Here is a 19,086-nt window from a genome sequence, read left to right as displayed (position 1 = left end):
CAAGAGGAAGCTGACGTGATAGCAATAACTGAACACTGGAAGTGTATTGATGAACTAAAAACATATCAATTCAGTGGTTATGAACTAGTATCAAATTTCAGTCGTTCGAGGGGCCGTCATGGGGGATGTGCCATTTATAGTAAGTCTAAATTTAAATGTACTGAAAGGCTAGACTATAGTTCACTAAATATATCTGATGTTTTCGAATGTTGTGCTGTTCAACTAAAATTGAAATGTCGCAAGTTGCTCATTGTGTGTATTTATAGGCCAACACTGCACCACTTGCTGATGTGGGTATATTTCTTGAACAGCTCAGAGCAGTTCTTGAACGATGCGCTACAGAGAAGGTTGAATGCATTCTGGTAGGCGACTTTAATATTAATATTTTATAGAGTACCACTGATAACGTGGAGTTCTCATCCTTATTGGAGAACTTCCATGTCAATGTTACTAACTTTGCACCAGCTCGTCCTGCGTCTGGCTCCTGCGTGGACAATGTATTGACCTCAGTTACTGGCAAGACTGAAGTTATCGAATACCATGTAAGGGACCATTCGAGACTTCAATTCGTCTCCAATCTTGATTTAAATTCAGATAATGTATTACATAATAGAAAAATCAAAAAACGTTCCATAAATGAGATCCATTGGCAATTCTTTCTAGGAACTTCCATATGCCGTATGGGACGACATTTATGACAGTCAGCTTGATCTTAATCAACTCTGGAATGTTTTTCACGAACGCTACTTGGAATATTTTGAACGGTGTTTTCCTAAGCTCACAAATCTTCATCAAAATATTTATTTTTGTATCGAGTGCGCGAAATGCTACTTTGGTGATCGAGAACTGATTTTTTTTAACGAGGCGCAGCCGAGTTAAAAAAATAGTCGAGATCACCAAAGTATTTCGCGCATGAGATGCAAACAAATTTTTTTTTACAAACGACAAAAATATTATTCTAAAATGAGTAACATGCTTAGCTTAATATGAAAAAGAGTATTGAAATTTCAGGATCAAGTGCAGTCACCTCTACGGCAGTTGCTTGCAAATCAAAAATGGATAGTCTCATCCAACTCCTAAATCTACGATATCACGAGATGAATCTGAGTTATCTGGTTTAGTAATACCTAATTATTGGTTCGTGCACTGGCTGCACCATTAATGTTAACATTGTGAATAATAAATAAAACTAGGAAGTCTTAAATTTTCTCACAATTTGAAAGCCTTAATTATTGTTATACATTAATAAATGAATGATTTTTTGGATTTTTGCTTGATTGAGGAACATAAAGGTTAAGATATAAAAATCCCATATAGTTCACATGCAGTGTGCGTAGTAAGTATTTCGCACACTACTTCGCGCACGGTGTCATGGTTACGAAGGAAAATGAAAAAAAGGGTCACTTCGCATATTGTTGCCAATGCGCGAACCTTGTCATTTTTTGACGTTTGTAGAAAAAGAGATTTCAAATATTCCAAGGAAATTAAAGAACTCAAGGGTATTTTGGACCAACTACACACAGTTATATTTGCTAAGCCTGAATATAAGGTCACGTATTCAGTATTATTCTCTTTTGTCCAAGAAAAAAAAAAGAATATTTCAATAACATTATTCTGAATTCAGGAAATAAATCGAAAGCTTCCTGGAAGATAATCAAATCACTTACAGGAAAGCACAGGTCTAATAAGATTCCTAATTGTGGTGGTGACCCTTCTTCTCTTGGTTCTCTTGCAAAAGAATTCAACAACTTTTTTGCGGACATCTCAACAAAAATAACTAAGAACTTGGCCAAGTCTCCTAAGGGAGGTTCGGCGAAAAGACTAGAGAAATCTTTCTACTTGTTCGATATTTCTCAGAATGAAGTTTTGTCCACCGTCAAATCTTCGAAGAACAAGATGTCTTGCTGGTATGATGAGGTACCAATGAAAGTCTTGAAGGCATCAATTAACTACATACTTGAACCACTATCTTTTCCTCATAAATCGTTCATTTAAGGAGGGTATATTTCCCGATAATTTAAAGATAGCTATTATAAAACCGCTATTCAAGAAAGGTGATATTTATGACTTGAATAACTATAAGTATTCTCCCCTCATTCTCCAAGGTTTTCGAGAAAATTCTTTGCAAGAGATTATCAACTTTCACCGAACCAGCATGGCTTCCTTAAGGATAGAAGTGTTGAAACTGCTATTTTTGAGTTTCTTAACGAAATAACAGTTGCTCTGGAAAATTGGGAGATTCCATTAGCTATGTTCTTAGATCTTTCTAAAGCCTTCGATTGTGTTGATCATAAGACTCTTGGAAATCCTCGAGGAATGTGAACTTAGAGATACACCACTGGAACTTCTAGCGAGTTACCTAACATCTAGAAAACAAAGAGTTGTCCTAAAGGTTAATGGCGATTATTTTATATCAGATGATGTTGATATAACCTTAGGTGTTCCCCAGGGTAGCATTATGGGTCCACTTCTATTCATTGTGTATATAAATTACTTGGCTCTTTTGAATTTTTGTTTATACAAGAAAGTCTCATTGCGATTGTTTGCTGATGACACAAATTACCTGATCCGTTCTCCTTGTATCAGTTCTGCCATTCATGATTAAGATATCGTTATGAACCTTATATTTCAGTGGTTGTCCAATCAAAATCTTGTGATCAATGTGGAAAAGTATCAATATTTGTTTTTCTAAAGTGAGAGATCTAAGCTTCAGTATCCTACATCGATAAATGTTCTCAATGGTTCTGTTCGGGTGGAGGCTGATGTCAGGTTTTTGGGGCTGGTTCTTGATAAACATCTGATGTGGGATCCCCATATCCAGCAATTAAGAAGTAGACTTAACTCCACCTGCTATGCATTGTTCATGTTGAGAAGTCAGGTTGATTTCGAACTCCTTATTGGTATATTATGCAAACTTTCACTCGCTAATTTCCTATGGAATTATTTTCTGGGGTTGTTCCACTCACGTAGATACAATTTTTGTAACTCATTACGTACCATTTTAAGATTGGGTTAAAGAGAGAGTTGTAGAGGACTGTTTAAGAGAAGTAATATTTTGACAGTTTATGGTGTGTATATTTATAAATTGTTGATTTTTTTCAGTGAAAACGACCATTACTTCACAGATTTCAAGAATTCAAATAACACGAGAAGAATGTATCCTTACATTTTGCCGTTACATAGTACTGTCACCAGGGGTAAATCTGTAGTGTGTATGGCTATAACTTTATTCAATGTCTTACCAAGAAAACTCTAGGTTATAATTTGTCACAAACAGTTTAAGGAATCATTGTATAGTTTTATTCTGGATTGTAAACCGTATAGTTTAGATGAATTTAAGAAGTTCTGTAAGAAATGAACTATGTTTTTTTTTCTTTGTACGATTTATTGACTTGTTTCATCTTCTATTCCAAACTTATGTTATTGTTTGAGACCAATAAACATTACTATTATGACTATAGCCTTGCGGCTTCCATACTCCTGTCCAGAGGAAAATTCACTTATCCCAGATATCTCAGATATCAAAAGGATTAAGCTCTGTTGGAGCCCTTTCCAGGTTTTCGGGCTCGTGGTGGTGGTCGGGTTCGGGTCGCTCCTCGGCTCCCTGCTGTAGGTTGGATTCCTGCTCCACTCGCACTTCCTGTCGGAGCAGACGGTATTCCTCTGAATTTCCCATGTACTTGCGTACAGTTCTCGCCGTTCCCAGCAGTACCGCCTTCTGCATGACTCTACAGATATTTTCGTCCAGCTGAAGTTTCCTCAAGTTCTCTAGTAGTTTCTTCGGTATAAGGCCTGTAGATGATATGACAATAGGGATGGTCTTGACATCTTTCAGCTTCCACTGTCTCCTGGTTTGCTCCTCGAGATTTCTGTACTTTGAAATGTTTTCAGTGTGCCTATCTAGAAGATTGTTATTCTTTGGAATCGCCACATCGATGAATAGTGCTCTGTCCTCATCCTTATTGAGCAATATGAGGTCTGGTCTATTGTGGGTTATTTTCCGGTCTGTGAGAACCGTGCGATCCCAGTATAGCTTGTGATGTTCATTTTCCAATACAGCATCTGGATGGTAATTGTAATAAGGAACCTTTTTCGAACTTAGAAGTAGGTGTTTTAGTGCCAATTCTTGGTGAAGAATCTTGGCAACGGCATCATGTCTATTTTTGTACTTCGTGCCCGCAAATTCTGACATCCCCCGGTGATCTGCTGGATAGTTCCTTGTAGGAATCACCTGATCTTGGATGGCGAGCATGAAGCCCTCTGTCTCAGGAAACAACCTTCCGGAAGTCAACCAGTAGTTCGACGCAGATATGTCGACGTAATCATGGTTGACCTCGTTCTGAAGCCTCCCATGCAAAGGTTTGTCAATCAGTTTCTGCATTTTACTTTCTGCACAGTGTTCGAAGGTCTCCAAGTGGTCCTGCTGTAGCTTTAACGGTGTGGAAGTATCAGCAATACAAACTATTTGATGGAGTTCTGATGAAGTAGCCTTGCTCAGAAAATATTTTCGAAGTCCTTCAATTTCCTGTGTCATACGGTTGGACAAATCAACAATTCCTCTACCCCCAAGATGTCGTGGAAGCTCGGTCCGTTCTATTGAGCTTTTGGGGTGATGTTTATTGTGTTTAGACAGCATCGTCCTTATTTTTCTCTGTCAGGCTGCTAAATCGGTGGTGGTCCAAGAGATGATACCGAATGAATAGCTCAGCGCCGAGCAAGCGTAGATATTGATAGCTTTTATCAGATTCTTGCTGTTAAAGCCAGTTCTCATTATCCTTCTCAATCTTCGGGTGAACTCCTCCGTTAGTTCTTTCTTCATCTGGCTCTGATTGATTGTTCTTGCCTGTTTTATGCCCAGATACTTGTATGTGTCTCCTTCGTTTAATGCTTCATTTTCTGCACCTTCCTTGAGTTTGAACGTACCATCTTCTATTTTCCCTCTCGTTATGTTCAGCAGTCGACATTTTTCTAGTCCAAACTTCATTTTGATGTCTTCCGAGAATCCTTCCACCATTTTCAACATCAGTTGCATTTGCCTCTTGGTAGATGCGAAGAGTTTCAAATCGTCCATGTAAAGGAGATGATTCAGTTTCATCATAGTTCTACTGCCGCTTTTAATGGCAAATCCGTAGTCCGTAGAGTTCAATCTATGAGACAAGGGATTCAGGGCCATGCAGAACCACAGAGGGTTCAGCGAATCCTCTTGGAAAATTCCGCGTCTTATTGGAATAGGTCCTGCTGAAATGGAGCCATTTGCTGCTTTCATTTGAAGACTAGTACGCCAGGTTGACATGGCGTTTTTCAGGAACTTAACAATATTAGGCTCCACCTTGTAAATGTTCAATATAGTCAAGAGCCATTCGTGAGGTATGGAATCGAATGCTTTCTTGTAGTCTATGTACGCAGCGTAAAGATTCCTTCGCTTGGAGAACGCTTGAGTGCAGATAACTAATCAATTATTAGCTGTTCTTTGCACCCTCGGCTCTCTTTGGTGCATCCTTTCTGTTGCATGGCGATGATGTTATTCCTTTCGCAATGGTTGTGAATTCGATTTGAAATGCACGATCTGATTAATTTGTACATCGTTGGAAAACATGTGATTGGTCGGTATTTGAATGGGTCTTCTATATTCCTTTGGTCTTTAGGTAACAGGTACGTTGTGCCATGTGTAAGGAATATTGGCATTCTTTCAGGATTTTCAATGACATCATTTATTGCGGAGGTCAATTTGTCATGCATGATCCAAAGTTTCTTGATCCAGAAGTTCTGTAATCCATCAGGACAAGGTGTTTTCCAGTTGTGTAGTCCTCTGATAGCTGATTTTACTTCTTCAATTGTGATCATGTCATGTTGCATCGGCTCATATTTTATAGCTTCAGACTTTTCATCTTCAATCCATCCGGTATCTCCATTGAACTGAGGTTTCGTTGATAATTGTTCGGTCCAGAATTGTTCAATGACCTTTGGTGGCAACTTTCCATTTTCTCCATCAGATGTGAGTGATCGGTAGAAAGTTTCTTCCGACTTTTCGAATGAATTATTGTCTCTTTTCCGGCTATAATTGCTTTTATATCTTCTCAGGCGTTCTGCATACAGACTTAGCTTTTGCTTCAGAGTGTCGAGACAGTGGTGAGCTGTAGCGATCTTCGTCTCTCGTTCTGAGTGTGTTCTGTTTCTTTCCATGATTTCTTTGGCAGTTTCACAACCATCCTTCCGCGATTCCCGTTCAAGTACTCCGTCAATCATCCAATGTCTCTTCTTAGTCTCTCTGTTTTGGGCTGAAGACGTTTCTGCCATGGTGGCGCATATAATTTGTGTAATTTTGGACCATCGTTGTTTGTTCGGCGAATTTTTGCGCTATGGTTCTAGCCGTCGTTAGCGCTGGGGACCATAGTATAAAGGGCTACTCTATAAATGTTTTTATGGAATACAAAAAGATTCCCTTTCAGAACCAGTCCCATTTGAAATGTATGCAATATTTTTTTCTCTTTTTCATCTGATTCAGTATGACCTCTTTTATTCATATATGTAGTTGTTTGATACTTAATTGCTCAGATTCTGGATACAGTCTATCAGTTCCGAATCTTCCCCCCACTTCTAAGTTTATTCTTAGTATGGCCTTATGTAGGGGACGATGGGGTAATTGCGGACGCTGAAGGAAAATTTATATGTATATATATGTAGAATTCTAAGGGTAAAACGACTCGTTTTTTTGGGAGGGATCTTAAGTGAAACTCTTCATTCTCCGCCAAGCTTTCGAATTCGATTTAATTCTTCTTCGGGGCCTCTGGAATACATTGAAAATCATCATTGAGTTACAATTATTTGAATGCAAGTACTATTTATAAGAACACTTATGAAACACAATGTTAGGAAAATTTAAAAACTACCCCAATTTTTGAAATCTGTCAAGGTATAAAAAACGAGTCGTTTTACCCTCAGAATTCTACAATTATAATTTCAAAGACTCTTATAATTTAAATTCATGTATATATATATGTATAACACTTGTAGATAATGGCTTATCAGTCTGATTTTATTAATTTATTGATCTTTGGTTAATCAACTATAGAATTATCATTCATAATTTTACGGGTTTAATGAACAAAATTGTTTTTTTTTCAAGAAATACAAAACCCTTTCTGTCCGTATTTACCCGAATCATTTGTGGTAAAAGCGGAAGTGAGTTGGGTTAGTTGCAAACAGTTTAGGGTTCTCACGCATTTACTCAATTGAGGTAAATATCAATTGCAGACAATACAGATGAAACCTTTTTCGGACGATGTTCCACCTGAACATTTCTCGTGTACCCAATTACCGCACTTTACAAATATTCTTAGTCTAAGAAATAGTAGTTAGCAGAAAAGGCAGAACTAGACCATTTTTTTCTGTTGAAAAATTATTTTTTTACGTCTTTCGTATATATTATACATCTGTGAACAAACAATAATTATTATTGTTTTTTATTGACTACGTCTGGGTGATTGCCTTTTTCGCAGTTACCCCAAATGTCATTTCAAAAATAATAAAACAAAAATTTGAGACTGGTACAATATTCCGTTGAATGATATTTGAGCATCACACCTATTGAAACAAAACAATCGATAGAAATTATTTACTATTTGACATCACTTTCTCTATATAAACCACAAGCAAAATGATAAATCCTCAAAATAAGATCAAAAGTTACAAAATTTTCGAAATGACTTATCTTGAAAACTATGAACGAGCACCGGTAGTAATTGTTTTCTTCGCACTAAAGATAATTGAAACTAGATAACTTGATCATGATAACTGAGCACATGGGGAAGGATCTAGTAGATATCCCTGTGTCCGCTTTTACCCCGCGTCCGCAATTACCCCATCGTCCCCTACTATTTCATATTTCCTTCACCAACACTACCCCATACCACAATACCGTCCTCAACAATGACAAAACCAAAGCTTCATACACCCGGAAACATACTTTTTGTGACAGAATATTACGAATATTATAAAAAACATAATATAGGCGCGAAAGCATCTACTCTCAAAACTTCAGCTATCAGTCTTGTTAAGTTCGTAGCTGAATATTGTGCCCCAGTCTGGCTAAACAGCTGCTATGTGAAGACTATTGACACCAAACTCAATGAGACAATGAGAATGATCAGCGGCTGCTTGAGCACCTTAACCTTGGCTCCCGGTTCTAAGCAATATTGCACCTCACAACATCCGCGCAGACAAGAGACTTAGTCAGGGAATATAACAAAATAATACTCTACTCCCAGTGCACAGTGACCTTCCGATGCCGGCTTGCCGAAACTGAAATCCAGATCGATAAATGGAGATAAAACTGGGAAGCCTCGAAGCCGGCACAAGAGGTTCATGTAAATAAATGAATTGAACACAAATACAACTTCGTTACAAGATAGAACAACTGGTGGCATTCATACTGAAGAAAATGCAAGAGTTCAAGCCAAGAATATTCTTTGAGACCCACGATGAGTCAAGACAATGAATGAAGAACCGTAAATCGAAAAAGGAGAACTAATCCTAAGCTGATATGTACCGGTACAAAGAAATCCAACAATAATATTATCTATACCTGAAACTCGAAAGAAAAAGTAAATTTATGTGGAAAAAATATCTCATGCAGAAGAGACCACTGCATTTCGGATTACCTGAATGAAGTCAAATGCATCGACGTAATTGATGTGAAGAAATTGAAAACCCAAGGAAACAACTCCGCTTTCAGCATAGGAGCACATTCAGAGGAATGTCTCGGACAAATCTGTAATCCTGAAGTTTGGCCCGGAGGGGTTATAATATGTCAGTTCAAATTCAATATTTTTTTTCGTAAACAAAACCCACAGAAAAAAATCATGCATCACCTGACAATCCAACAACTGAATTAAGTTCTCGCGCAGACGAAATTCCATGCACCGATAAACTTTGCATAGATGAATTCTCACTATTTCATTTGAACATTCAAGCTTTACAATCTTGCCAATTTCGATCGGAAGTACTTACGGAGCAGCGTGACGGAACATTGGATGACGGATGAGCAACTACAGGAATTTCGTATGGGGGGATATACGCTAAAATCTGAATATTGTAGGAACAGGAAAAATATGGATGTAGCGCAATACTATGTAAAACTAATATAGCCTGCAGAGATAGACCTGATTTTGTGGAACTAAGCGAATTGGGTATTTTCGAATTATCTGCTATTCAACTAACAAAAAAGGCAGCTAAAATTATAATCTTATGCGTACTAGCTCTCTTTCAAATCGAGAACTATGCTTAGAGAAACTAGAGAATATTTTACAGAAGTGCTTGCAAGAACGAGCAAATTTCTTTATAGTTGGCGACTATTTTGCAACCTGCGTCGACAACATACTTACAATTACTGATTATATAAGCACAGTTGTCTATCAGCCCCATCTATCCGACCATCACTGCCAAGAAGTGAGATTCAAAATCCCACTGCGAAACACAGATCCCAAGGTAATCAAATATAGGAAATACACCGAACAAACTATATTAGAGATCTGTCAGAACCTTGCATATCAGACACTGGACATTGTGTTTAGTAAAGATCAAACAGAAGTAAACGCTATGTGGAGGAATTTCTCAGATCTTTTTGGAATGTTATTTTCCGAAAAATTCAGGAGCTAAATTTTACAGTGAAAAAAATCTGAAAAAAATTAAATATTCGGAGGAAATACAGACAACCAAACGAGAACTAGACGCAGTATACACTATATTCAAGAACCGGCCTGAATATGAAGAACTCTATAGGAAAACAAAGAAAAAATACGAGGATGCCAAAAGTATTATAACGAGAAACTAACTTGTTACTTACTTACTTACAAATGCCCTCAATAAATCCGCAACAGTCTTTAATGTAGTAAAAGATATAACAGAAAGCTCGACTAAATTTGGACAAAAATATTGATATTCAAAGCAATGAAAATTTTTTCTACATGCTCCCATTGACAGAAAAATAGATCATTAATATAGTCAATAAAATGAAAAATAAGAAATCTTATGGATTCGATGGTACTCCCATGTTCATGATCCAAAAGTGCATAGTACATATAGCAAAACCACTGAGTCCTATCATGAATGCATCCTTGGTCCATGGTATCTTCCTTGACGAGCTCAAACTAGCAATTACCAAACCTATACTCAAAAAAGGGAACCCATCAGAAATCAGTAATTATCACCCTATATTTTCGAGAAAAAACTATCTGATCGACTCATGAACTTCGGTCAAACACGGGTTTATCAAGGGAAGAAACGCAGAAACAGCGATTTCCCAACTAACGCAGTCTATTCTTGAAGCACTGGAAAAAGGTCTTATTCCTATGGTTTATTCCTAGATCTATCTTAAGCCTTCGAATGCATTGATCATGTGATATTACTTCAGAAACTCGAACTCTATACGGGATCAGAGACAGGCAGATACTTCTCATCAAAACCTACCTTTCAAATAGGAGACAACGTGTACATCTTAGAACAGCCAAGGGCGATTTTGACTCCCCAGAGTGCCTTGTTAATATGGGAAAATACAGGGTGGTACATTAGTACCGATACTTTTCATATTATATATAAACGACCTTCCCAAAATAGCCGTGAGTGAAAGCGAGAAAGCTGTAATATACGTGGATGATACAGACTTCCTTATCCTGTCAGCAAATATCGCGAGTCTTCGAGGTAACCTGTCCTCGGCATTCGGTAGAGCTCAAAACTGGTGTATAGATAACTGTCTGATATTGAATGATACCAAAACTGAATGTGTAATATTCCCGACAAATAAAAGCATACCCGGAGAAAATGGACGAGACCGTTGAAATCTCACCGAAGCCCTCGACAAAATTCCTTGGCGTACTGCTGAATACCAACCTCAAGTGGAACTTCCATATTGATAAACTGCAGTAGACTCAACTCAGTAGCATACAGTATTTTCGTATTAAGCAAACAGGTCTGGATCGATGTACTCAAGACTGTCTACTTCTCCAACTTTCAATCCCTGATAGGTTATGGAGTAATATTTTGAGGGATCAGCTTGTTAAGAATTAACTGAAATTTTATTATTTTCATTTCGATTTGGCAACATGTCATTCCGGTGTCTGCGTATACCTCATCAAGATATGGGAGACATGTGTGCACATTATTATTCTGAAAATTCAATACAATTCAATTAATTCCTTAAAAAGATTCATAGCGATATATAATGAAACTATAAAATAAATCAGCAATTTTATTCAATACGGTCCACTAGAATCAATCTTGAAAATTAAGAACCAGCAACCTAAAAATCAAACACAGCTCAAATACTGAGAAAGTCTTCTTACGACAAAAAAGGGCACTTATGCTGAAGAAAGGCTACAGAGAATCTTGCAGAGGAGCATTCGAAGAAAACAAAATCCTTACAGTCTATGGCCTCTATGTGTATAAACTCCTGCTGTTTCTACGCAAAAACTCGACCTATGCGCCGGATGCAGACGTGGAGAAGATGCAAGACAGGTGGTCCACTACATCTACCCCAAACATTTCCTAACGATGTATGAGAGAGGTGCATTCTATATGGGAATGAAATAAGAAATACTATAACGCCTTACCGAAGGAATACCGAAACATCCCAAACTCAAAGACTTTCAAGAAGAAAATATTCAGTTATTTGGTTTATATCGAACCCTACTCACTATCTGAACTTCACATGAATTAAATGCAATTTCTCTTTTGACCTACTCTCCTTTTATTTCACTTATAGAATCATTGTGAGAATTAATAAATACTATTACTATTACAAATTTAACGAAGAAAAAGAAAGCAATGCAAAAACTCTTTCCAGCCCTATCACAGCACTATAATAAACTTCATCCAATGTGCTCTCTTTAAAAGTTACGATGGTATCGTCAGCATGTGCAATCGTGTCAAAACCGGCAGCACGAAGGACCCAGTCAATGAAAACCAAAAAGAGGATCGGTCCAAGTAGGGTTCCCTGTGGAATGCCAATATCAACCTCCAGTGGAGAACTCAATGTATTTCTCATCTTGATACACTGAGTTCGATTATCCAAGTAACTATACGGAACAAAATCAAACTAATACCCCTGACACCAAGATTTTACAGTCGATCAAGAAGCTTCCCATGATTCACCGTGTCAAAGAAAGGCCTTGGCTAAATCTAAAAACACCGCAAGTATCTTCTCACCCCCGAACCCAAATTGTCTGTCACTCAGTAATTTATTCTCTTGAAAATAAGAGAATGATCTTTTTTCAGACATTTTACAAAGATCCCATCAAAATTATTTATTACAGATAGAAGAAATTTAACGGACATAACCCAATGAGAAATATTAACCGTAGACACGTTTTATGTTTATTATCATTTATTTATTACTGAGATTGAACGGTAATTCGTCATTTAAGTTTTATCTCATGACTTGTAAATGCAACTGACATGATACTCTTTCCACTCTGTTGTGATACTATGCCGTTTAAAATACACAGATTTACAATATGAACTAGAGGTTTCTTCTGACTATCTCAAAAAATATTCATTTTAGAGCAAAAAATGTTCTACAATATTTTCAATGCCAATTTTACGAGAAATTTGGTTCTGATTTGTGAAGATTGGGTGGTCACCCTCACGAGATTGCCAACTTCAACAACGACTTTGTGACCTCCTGTATTATGATTTACAGTTTTGAATATGGCGACCCAAAAATTATTCTTATTCCTTGCAGAAGTCCAAACACTAAAATATTTCAGATTTATTCTCGTAATTTCACCTTGAAAAGGAATTTTCTGCTAAAAATTCGAAAATACGACATTCACATAACTCAAAATTTGATGAGGAATCAATAATCAATCCAAAATATAAGGCTACGCATGTGGAAAACGAAAGTTGACGTCTCTTCAGATATCAGAATATCCCACGAATATCAAAAAATTTGAAATGTGTTATTTCTAGTCAAAACTCAACTCCGAAGTCGCAAACGTGAATTTCGATTCCTTCTGAATAGTTATTAAATCAACTAGTTCACTAATGACGACATGTAAATAAAAAATATTCATATACTTACAGGTATTGCAGTGTAGAAAGGATTCAATTGTGGTCTTGAATTGGGAGCATATATCTGCTGGCTTGAACATTGAAAAGACATAATTATCCCAATTATTAGAATAATCCACATGGTAGTTTTGGCTCTGTCGTGATAAGTTATGATGGGTGGTAAAAACTCAATAGGAACTGAAAAAGTTTAAATGTCAAAAAATAAAGAATTTCCATACAACATTTTCACATTATAATCATTCCGATATGAAAATCATGTCTAGAGAAGAACACGATCTCTGTGAAGAAAATAAATGGGTATGAAAAAAACATCCGTGCAAATTCAAATACATAAGATTTACAACTTCTTTATAGAGTAACCTATAAGTAGGTACATAAATCGTGAAGTACAGCTGAAATAAAATCTTGAATCTTGAAAATATTTTTCAAATAGACATACAGAGTGTTGCATGGGTAAACAGACAAACGGAGACCTTCAATATTATTTCAAAATTACCCCATTTTATGTATCTCGTATCTCGTTTCGTTCCCCAAATTTTTTTTCCATAACTTCTGAAATTATGCAACGATTCAACTGAAATTTTGTTTTGTTTTCATGCTATTTGCCTCAACAGAACAAAATGAAAAATAAACTTATGATCTTATTATCAGTCATAACTTCGAAATAACTTGTTGATGCTGGATTTTCACCCCGATATGCAGGGTTCTGTCCTTTGTATGTATTAAGCAAGGAATTTTTTTAAACCCTTCTTGTTATACAGGGTGTCCATGCAAGACGGTCAAAAATTAATGTTTTTTGGCTATATTGAAAAATCAGCCTTCCTAAATGCTTGTTCTTTCGAAGTTGCTAGCTCTCGTGCTATATGTAGCTATGTGTGAAATTCCTCGACTCCTATGCTTTTTTGCTTGCAATAGGTGTGACTGCAGTTCTCATATTCGCCATTCCAAGTTCTTCCAATATTCAAATTGACCTAAATATATTCAATACAAGACTACCATCCTCCGCTCGGAAGATTCAGTGCTCCTTCGGAATTGTTGTTCCCATTAATACTAAATATATTCCATCGGATTTTTGGTTGATATTCATAACTACAAATTCATTCTTCGTCTTTCAGACTTTCAGACTTTCATCTTGAACTTTTCTTGAATTTTAGTATGTATGTTAGCAAATGTTAATTTGACCCCCCTTAAAATATACTGATAATGACCGACGACGAATGTCGAAGGAAAAATAAGAGCTAGAACCTATGCTCTGTGAACTCTGTGCTCCAATGTTACCTGCTTTCTCTTGGCACAGGCCGAATAGATAATTTGGTTAACTTCCCTGTCGAGCAGTACGATTTTACCTGACCCTTTTGTTAGTGCACCTCCACGTGTTAGATAACCGACCGCCATTTTACCTTGTGAATAAAAAGTACCAACCACGTGTTTTACTTAATTCTAACATCAGAAGTGGGATTAAATTTCTTCTTTCGAGAAAAGAAATTGAGGATCCTATTTTGTGAGTGAAAATCGTTTGTGTTTTGTGAGAATCTACAAGAATAAGCCGAAATGGACCAGCAAAATCTCAACAAAGCTCCCGAAGAAAGTGAAGCCATTTCGGTAATGCGGATAATGGAGAACCAGGCCCAACTTCAAATGAAGATGATGGAGTTGCTAGCCAACATGTTTAGTTTAAGGAACGACACCGACCACGTGGTGACCGCATAATTATCGTTAGCCCAGTTTGACCCCGACGATACATCCTTTTCAACCAAGGAGTGGATTGAGGAAGTTGATCAAATTAAATTCGTGAACAGGTACGTCTGATACTGTTGTGGGCAAGCCCTGAAAGGCCGTGCAGCCAAAAATTTATCAAAATTGGAAACCGATAGTTAGAAATTGGTCAACATTTTCTAGGAATTTAGAGATAGCGTTCCCTAAGAAAGGAACTCCGGCCACGAGGCTTAAAGCTAGCATGTTGATTAGTAGTGCAAATTTTAGTTCGTTAGTAGAGTATGCTCATGCCAAGTTGAATTCGATCAGGAAACTTTGTGAAAAGTTTCCGTGGGAAATAGTGTTGAGCTTGATAGCACATGATATCACTAATGTAGAAGTTGAGAATAGATTATTAGTGCAAGAGCCTAAGAATGAAATGCAGCAGCTGAAATTGCCTTCTTCATAGGATTCCGACGCTCCATATTAGTCTCAGATAATAGTAGAAAACTAGAAAAATGAAGCAGCTACTGAAAACAGAATCAGACAAAACCTTTCATGGGAATTGTAGGAACTGTGAAAAATTTAGGCATAGAAAGTTAGATTATTGTGAAGAAACGTTGTTTTAATTCTAATACTGAAAATTCCAGTCTTGAATGTAATTTCTGTGATAGAAAGGGACATACTGAAGATTTTTATTTTGTTAAGAAAAAGAGAGAAACAAGTTCAGTCAAACTCTAGTTACCCAGTGCTCGTAACAATCGATTAGCACATTAGATTTGAATCTAGACTTGTCAGGATTGGACGAGCGATTAGTAAAGTATTGAATAAATCGAATATTGTCAAATAACAAAAATTTTCAAGCGAGTCGACTAACTTAGTCGAAACATACCTAGTGAAAATAAGATACTGGCGCTTTGTTATGTTTCAGGAAAATCAAAGCCAATTGCAAAAGTTTGATCTGTTGTGTACGTGAATTCTTATGAAGATTTACACAAGACAAGCGCTCTCAAGAATGTAAAATGTTCCCGTTGAGCAATCCAGGAGTATAGTATAACGCTGGCAGGCCTCGAACACCAGGTTAGGTTACCGATTGATGTTAATCAGAAAATTTCCATGAAGGTGACATCTATCGAATGAAGAAAAACTGAAGCCAACATTTATTGGACCTTTCGAAGTGCAAGCAGTCCTACCAAACGATCTATATGCCTTGAGAAGAGTAGGAGTCCAGAATAGAACCAATGAGATCTTGGCCTAAAAAAAAGCAAATAGTGATGAGTGAGTGCTAGTTTCAATGATGCGCCATGATGAAGTGAAATATTCTCATGTCCATCAGATTTTATGTTCTATACTGTTCCTTATGAGATTCTTATTGTTATGTTATGATCCATTGTATTGTCTCATGTTCATTTTATGTTGAATGTTTTCCAAAGCACTTGAAATTCCATGATAAGTTTTCGGTACTTTAAATACGAATATGTAAAATTGACAAGTAAGGCCCAGACGGGATGTCGCTAGTGCCCCTTACTCTGTGCAATTGAGAAGTAAGGTCCGGACGGGAGTCCCTAGTTGAGGCTAACCTCTGTTCAATTTCACAGTTGTGATATTGACAAGTAAGGCCTAGACGGGAGGTCGCTAGTGAGGCTAACTTCTGTGCAATTGACAAGTAAGGTCCGGACGGGAGTCCCTAGTAGAGGCTAACTTCTGTGTAATTTTATAGTAGTGATATTGACAAGTAAGGCCCAGACGGGATGTCGCTAGTGCCCCTTACTCTGTGCAATTGAGAAGTAAGGTCCGGACGGGAGTCCCTAGTTGAGGCTAACCTCTGTTCAATTTCACAGTTGTGATATTGACAAGTAAGGCCTAGACGGGAGGTCGCTAGTGAGGCTAACTTCTGTGCAATTGACAAGTAAGGTCCGGACGGGAGTCCCTAGTAGAGGCTAACTTCTGTGTAATTTTATAGTAGTGATATTGACAAGTAAGGCCCAGACGGGATGTCGCTAGTGCCCCTTACTCTGTGCAATTGAGAAGTAAGGTCCGGACGGGAGTCCCTAGTTGAGGCTAACCTCTGTTCAATTTCACAGTTGTGATATTGACAAGTAAGGCCTAGACGGGAGGTCGCTAGTGAGGCTAACTTCTGTGCAATTGACAAGTAAGGTCTGGACGGGAGTCCCTAGTAGAGGCTAACTTATGTGCAATGTCACAAACCTAATTTAACAGTGTATATGTTGTAAATGACAATTTTATCAACTTTTGAAATTCCAAGTGTTTTGCTGACCTGATCTGTAAACAGTAAGCGGTGGTGGTTTTTTTCTCGCTTGGCTCTTTTTTCCACCTATAATAATGCCGCAGCGCGAGCCAGCGCATCAAACAGAGCCATGTACACAAAGATTCAACTGTTTTATGTTTACAAGCACCCTTTAACAATGTTGTTTGATATTAAGATATTGTTTATGCCTACTAAGTGAAACGAGGACGTTTCAGTGGTCAGTATGGCCGTGTTAGCAAATGTTAATTTGACCCCCCTTAAAATATACTGATAATGACCGACGACGAATGTCGAAGGAAAAATAAGAGCTAGAACCTATGCTCTGTGAACTCTGTGCTCCAATGTTACCTGCTTTCTCTTGGCACAGGCCGAATAGATAATTTGGTTAACTTCCCTGTCGAGCAGTACGATTTTACCTGACCCTTTTGTTAGTGCACCTCCACGTGTTAGATAACCGACCGCCATTTTACCTTGTGAATAAAAAGTACCAACCACGTGTTTTACTTAATTCTAACATGTATTATATCAATATTTTGACGTATATAGCCACATAAACTTTATTTTCCACCACAACTCTTCAAACAACAGTGCTCCTTCGGAATTGTTGTTCCCATTAATACTAAATATATTCCATCGGATTTTTGGTTGATATTCATAACTACAAATTCATTCTTCGTCTTTCAGACTTTCAGACTTTCATCTTGAACTTTTCTTGAATTTTAGTATGTATTATATCAATATTTTGACGTATATAGCCACATAAACTTTATTTTCCACCACAACTCTTCAAATTTTGATCTGAAGTACTATTCCACAGTTTTGGAGATTCTTCCGATCCATATAGACTTTTATTCAATTTGCAAACATATCCTTTCTTTTGTAAATGGCCCCCAGGTATTTCAATGTGATTATCTTGTTCCATCCTACTATTCAAAAATGCTGTTTCTACATCAAACGTACCGAAAATAAATTTCTTTTTCATTGCAACATTAGATAAAATTAGTAGACTCTTCATGTCTTCTACAGGACTATGTGTTTGTTGATAACACGGGTCAACACCAAATTTGACTTCGACTGCAAAACATGAAATTTCGATATTTTAGATCCTAATTAGACGAAAAAAAAATATATGGCATGAAAAAGTTTGCTTTTGTGTTCAGGAGACTGATTCAACGATATTTTTCGTGATCTCTGATTTAAATTTTTCGATGAAAATAAAACTATTGAAATAAATATTTTTTTTATTTTATTGAGTTTCACTATTGAATTAACTTACAAAGAAGTGGAAAATAATTTAAAAGTGCACGCTTTTCACTTATTATTGTATGATCATAATTACTTTCTCTCACCAAACCCCCAAACATCTTTCACAATAACTACAAGCAACATGTGGAGCCCATGGCTTGTCTTGATTCCAAACAGGAAAGTCAAAATAAGCTTCATAGGCTTCAAAGAGAACGTGAGATGTCTTTAATTCGTATTTCACGTCTCGAATTTAAGTAAATTGACCACATATAATACAAAATGCATCAGCATCATATTTACACTTTCTTGACTACATTTAAATTTTGTTTGAGCTTGTAAACAACACCTGATCGGTGTTTATGACTCGAGTGCCCTCTAGCGGTACTTTGTAAGGGTAAACACGCCACTCTCATCGCGCGGTCTTCTTGAAAGTATAAAAAATTAAAAAAAAATGAAGAATGAGTATTATTACTATAATAATTATCACAAAAGCAAACTTCATACCAAAAAAAGGCATTTTATTTTCGTTTTTGTGCATAATTAACCAGAAAATCCTGGTATAAACGTTAAGACAAAGAACGAAATTTTTTCGTAGAGTCGTGTAATCAATTCTTTTTATCGGTTGAAATATCCTCACTACCAGTCTAGCATTGTATATTCCATTTTATTTACCCACCAAAACACATTTGAATATTTAACAATTGTCGACCTTTCGCTTCATCTTTTTTCACAAATTTCCAAGTGTTGTCATCGTTCCAAGATTCCTTCTCTCGATCAATAGCTTGTATCCATATCTCTTTCTCTTCCAACTC

The 19,086-nt window shown here is 37.0% G+C and overlaps 1 protein-coding gene across 3 annotated transcripts in view; it reads right to left on the bottom strand.

Annotated features, from left to right (window-relative positions):
- The window catches only part of LOC123310102, a 103,301-nt gene that overhangs the window by 28,906 nt on the left and 55,309 nt on the right, over positions 1–19,086 (bottom strand). For all 3 annotated transcript variants that reach the window (XM_044893503.1, XM_044893496.1, XM_044893487.1), the window contains exon 3: positions 13,076–13,242. In XM_044893503.1, coding sequence (XP_044749438.1) covers positions 13,076–13,242 — 167 coding nt within the window. The remainder of the gene's footprint in view (positions 1–13,075; positions 13,243–19,086) is intronic.

Source organism: Coccinella septempunctata, chromosome 1 (genome assembly GCF_907165205.1).
Source record: "Coccinella septempunctata chromosome 1, icCocSept1.1, whole genome shotgun sequence".
Lineage (NCBI taxonomy): Eukaryota > Metazoa > Arthropoda > Insecta > Coleoptera > Coccinellidae > Coccinella > Coccinella septempunctata.
The sequence above is the reverse complement of the archived record's forward strand: the minus strand, read 5'-3'. Positions and strand labels throughout refer to the sequence as shown.